General features: G+C 46.5%; 1 protein-coding gene across 1 annotated transcript; it reads left to right on the forward strand.

Annotated features, from left to right (window-relative positions):
• Positions 1–332: 332 nt before the first annotated feature.
• LOC115243841 lies at positions 333–2,186 on the forward strand. Its single transcript, XM_029821097.1, has one exon. It carries the CDS (start codon positions 333–335, stop codon positions 2,184–2,186), a length of 1,854 nt encoding a protein of 617 aa, XP_029676957.1.
• The last annotated feature ends 401 nt before the right edge of the window (positions 2,187–2,587 follow it).

A 2,587-nucleotide genomic window follows, 5' to 3' on the forward strand; every position in this document is an offset into this window, starting at 1 on the left:
TGTGAAGCGCTCAATAGTAACAATAAATAATTCCGACAATTTATGTTTTCCGCGCGCTCTCGTAGTAGCGCGGATGTTTCACTGTGCCGCCGTGTAAGCAGTCCGGAAGTATAAAATGCAACGTGTGTAATCGTACATTTTTCGGTAAGGAGTGTTTCGAGCGTCATCGCAGCGTAAAATCGTACGACGGTAAATCATCTGAAAGTATCTGCAATGTCGTGCGGTTTTGCGACGGATGCTGTCGCATCGTTAAATTTGGTGCGAGACACGAATGCGGTGTTTCTTACTGCAAATTATGCCGTTCACCAAAGCCTGAGAATCATTTGTGCTACATGCAACCTCTTAGACGTGATAATGGCTCCTCTACCGAACCGTCGTCTTCATCATCGGCAATGGCTCCGGCGATGACAGTTATGCGAAGCACAGAAGAGAGCACAGAATTTGACGGTAAAGTGGCAAACGAGCGTGCATGCACGAGCAAAAAAGAGCGTGTAGCATTCGTATTTTACGATTCTGAAACGCGACAATACGAGTCACTCGAAGGTACGTCGACTGTAAAAAAACACGTTCCCACTCTTTGCGTGGCGCAACAAATTTGCGAAGCGTGCGCGAAAGAAAATAATTTGTCCGCGAGGTGCCGATGGTGCGGGGTGCGAGAGTTCGTATTTCGTCATGATCCTGTGAAACAATTTGTCGATTTTGCAACGCGTACGACAAAATACTTCAAGCAGATCATTTGCATTGCACATAATGCGAAAGCGTTCGACGCGCAATTTATTTTAAAGTATATTGTTGAAAATCGTAATAACTTAGAACCTAAATTAATATTAAACGGTACAAAGATCGTGGTGTTAACGGTAGGACATACGAAATTCATCGACAGTGTTAATTATATGCCGATGCGCTTATCCGAGTTACCGAAGGCTTTCGGATTACAGGATACGTCGGATAAAGGCATTTTTCCGCATTTGTTTAACACTGTCGAAAATCAGTCGTATGTCGGCCCCTTGCCTGACGTGCATTATTATTCTCCGGAGACAATGAAATCGGAAGAGCGCGAACGCTTTCTTGTATGGCATGCTGATATGCGACAAAAAAACATCGTGTTCGATTTCCAACGTGAGATCATTCGCTATTGTCGTACCGACGTTGATATTCTTCGACAAGCATGTATGGAGTTCAGAAAAATTTTTCGTGGAAATGTATGTTCGTTCGAGGAATGCACGACAATTGCTTCGACGTGCATGACTGTTTTTAGGAAAAACTTTTTGCAACAAAATACGATAGGCGTCATTCCAACTGGCGGATACAGAAAAGCAACCAATCATTCCCGTAAAGCTCTGCAGTGGTTGATATGGAAGGAACGCGAGCTCGGACATTCTATAAACCACGCAGGGCGCGCGCGCGAATATCGTACAATCGACGGCACGCTCGTCGATGGATATTACGAAACGCCTGATACAGAGACGCCTCAACGTCATGTGCTACAATTTTACGGATGTTTTTGGCACGGATGCCCTTGCTTTCATATGAATCGCGATAGACCACTTTCTACATCGGATTGCAAGGATACGATTGACTCACGTTACGAGCGAACTCTCGCAATCTCGTGGAGACTTCGGCAACGGAAATACTTTGTGATAGAAAAGTGGGAGTGCTCTTTCGATCGCGATATGCGAGATAATCGCGAAATGCGTGAATTTCTCGAGAACCATCCGATGGTGGAAACGCCTCCGCTCGATCCGCGCGATGCATTTTTCGGTGGACGCACGGGGAATATTGTGACGCGCTATGAGGTTACAGGTATGGAGAAAATACGATACGTGGACGTATGCTCCTTGCACCCGTATGTTTTGAAGACAGGTGCTTTCCCGATCGGTCATCCTGATATTTATGTCGGCGAGGAATGTTCCGCATTAATCGGGAGGGCACCGAATTATAATTTTAATACGATCGAAGGTCTCATACGGTGCAAAGTACTTCCACCGCGTGATTTATTTCATCCTGTACTCCCATATCGCGTGCAGGAAAAATTGCTTTTTGCATTATGTCGCAATTGCTGTGAAACATTGTCACAATCGGCCTGTACGCATAACAATGCTAAGGAACGCGAATTCGAGGGTACGTGGGTGTCCTGCGAATTACGCAAGGCCGTCGAAAATCCCGGCGTCTCCGTGACGTCATAGCCTCTGTCCTAAGACTCCGTATCAAGCAGTCTCAGCTATTCGGTCAACCCTGCCCGTACATGTACGCACGTGTTCATGTAGCATCATATCATTTGCTTTATTCTAGCGATATTCGATTTTTCTCTTTTCAACAGGAAGGGTGGAAGAGGGTGGGCGACATATACCGTACATCTCCCGGTTTTCCTCTAAGGGGGGCGATGGGGCGATGACGTATACCGCACGATATCCTCCGGTTTTCCATAAGGGAGGTGGGGAGGGTGGGTGCCATATGGAGAGACGTCTCCATTCTCGGCGGCCGCCATCTTGCCGATTCTTACACACGTGTTATTTTGCCGCGTTTATCACTCTCACTCAGAAACAATGCTCCTCGTCCAATCAAACTGCCGGCCACTATAGGGAAG

Source organism: Formica exsecta, unplaced genomic scaffold, assembly GCF_003651465.1.
Source record: "Formica exsecta isolate Colony F162 unplaced genomic scaffold, ASM365146v1 scaffold740, whole genome shotgun sequence".
NCBI lineage: Eukaryota > Metazoa > Arthropoda > Insecta > Hymenoptera > Formicidae > Formica > Formica exsecta.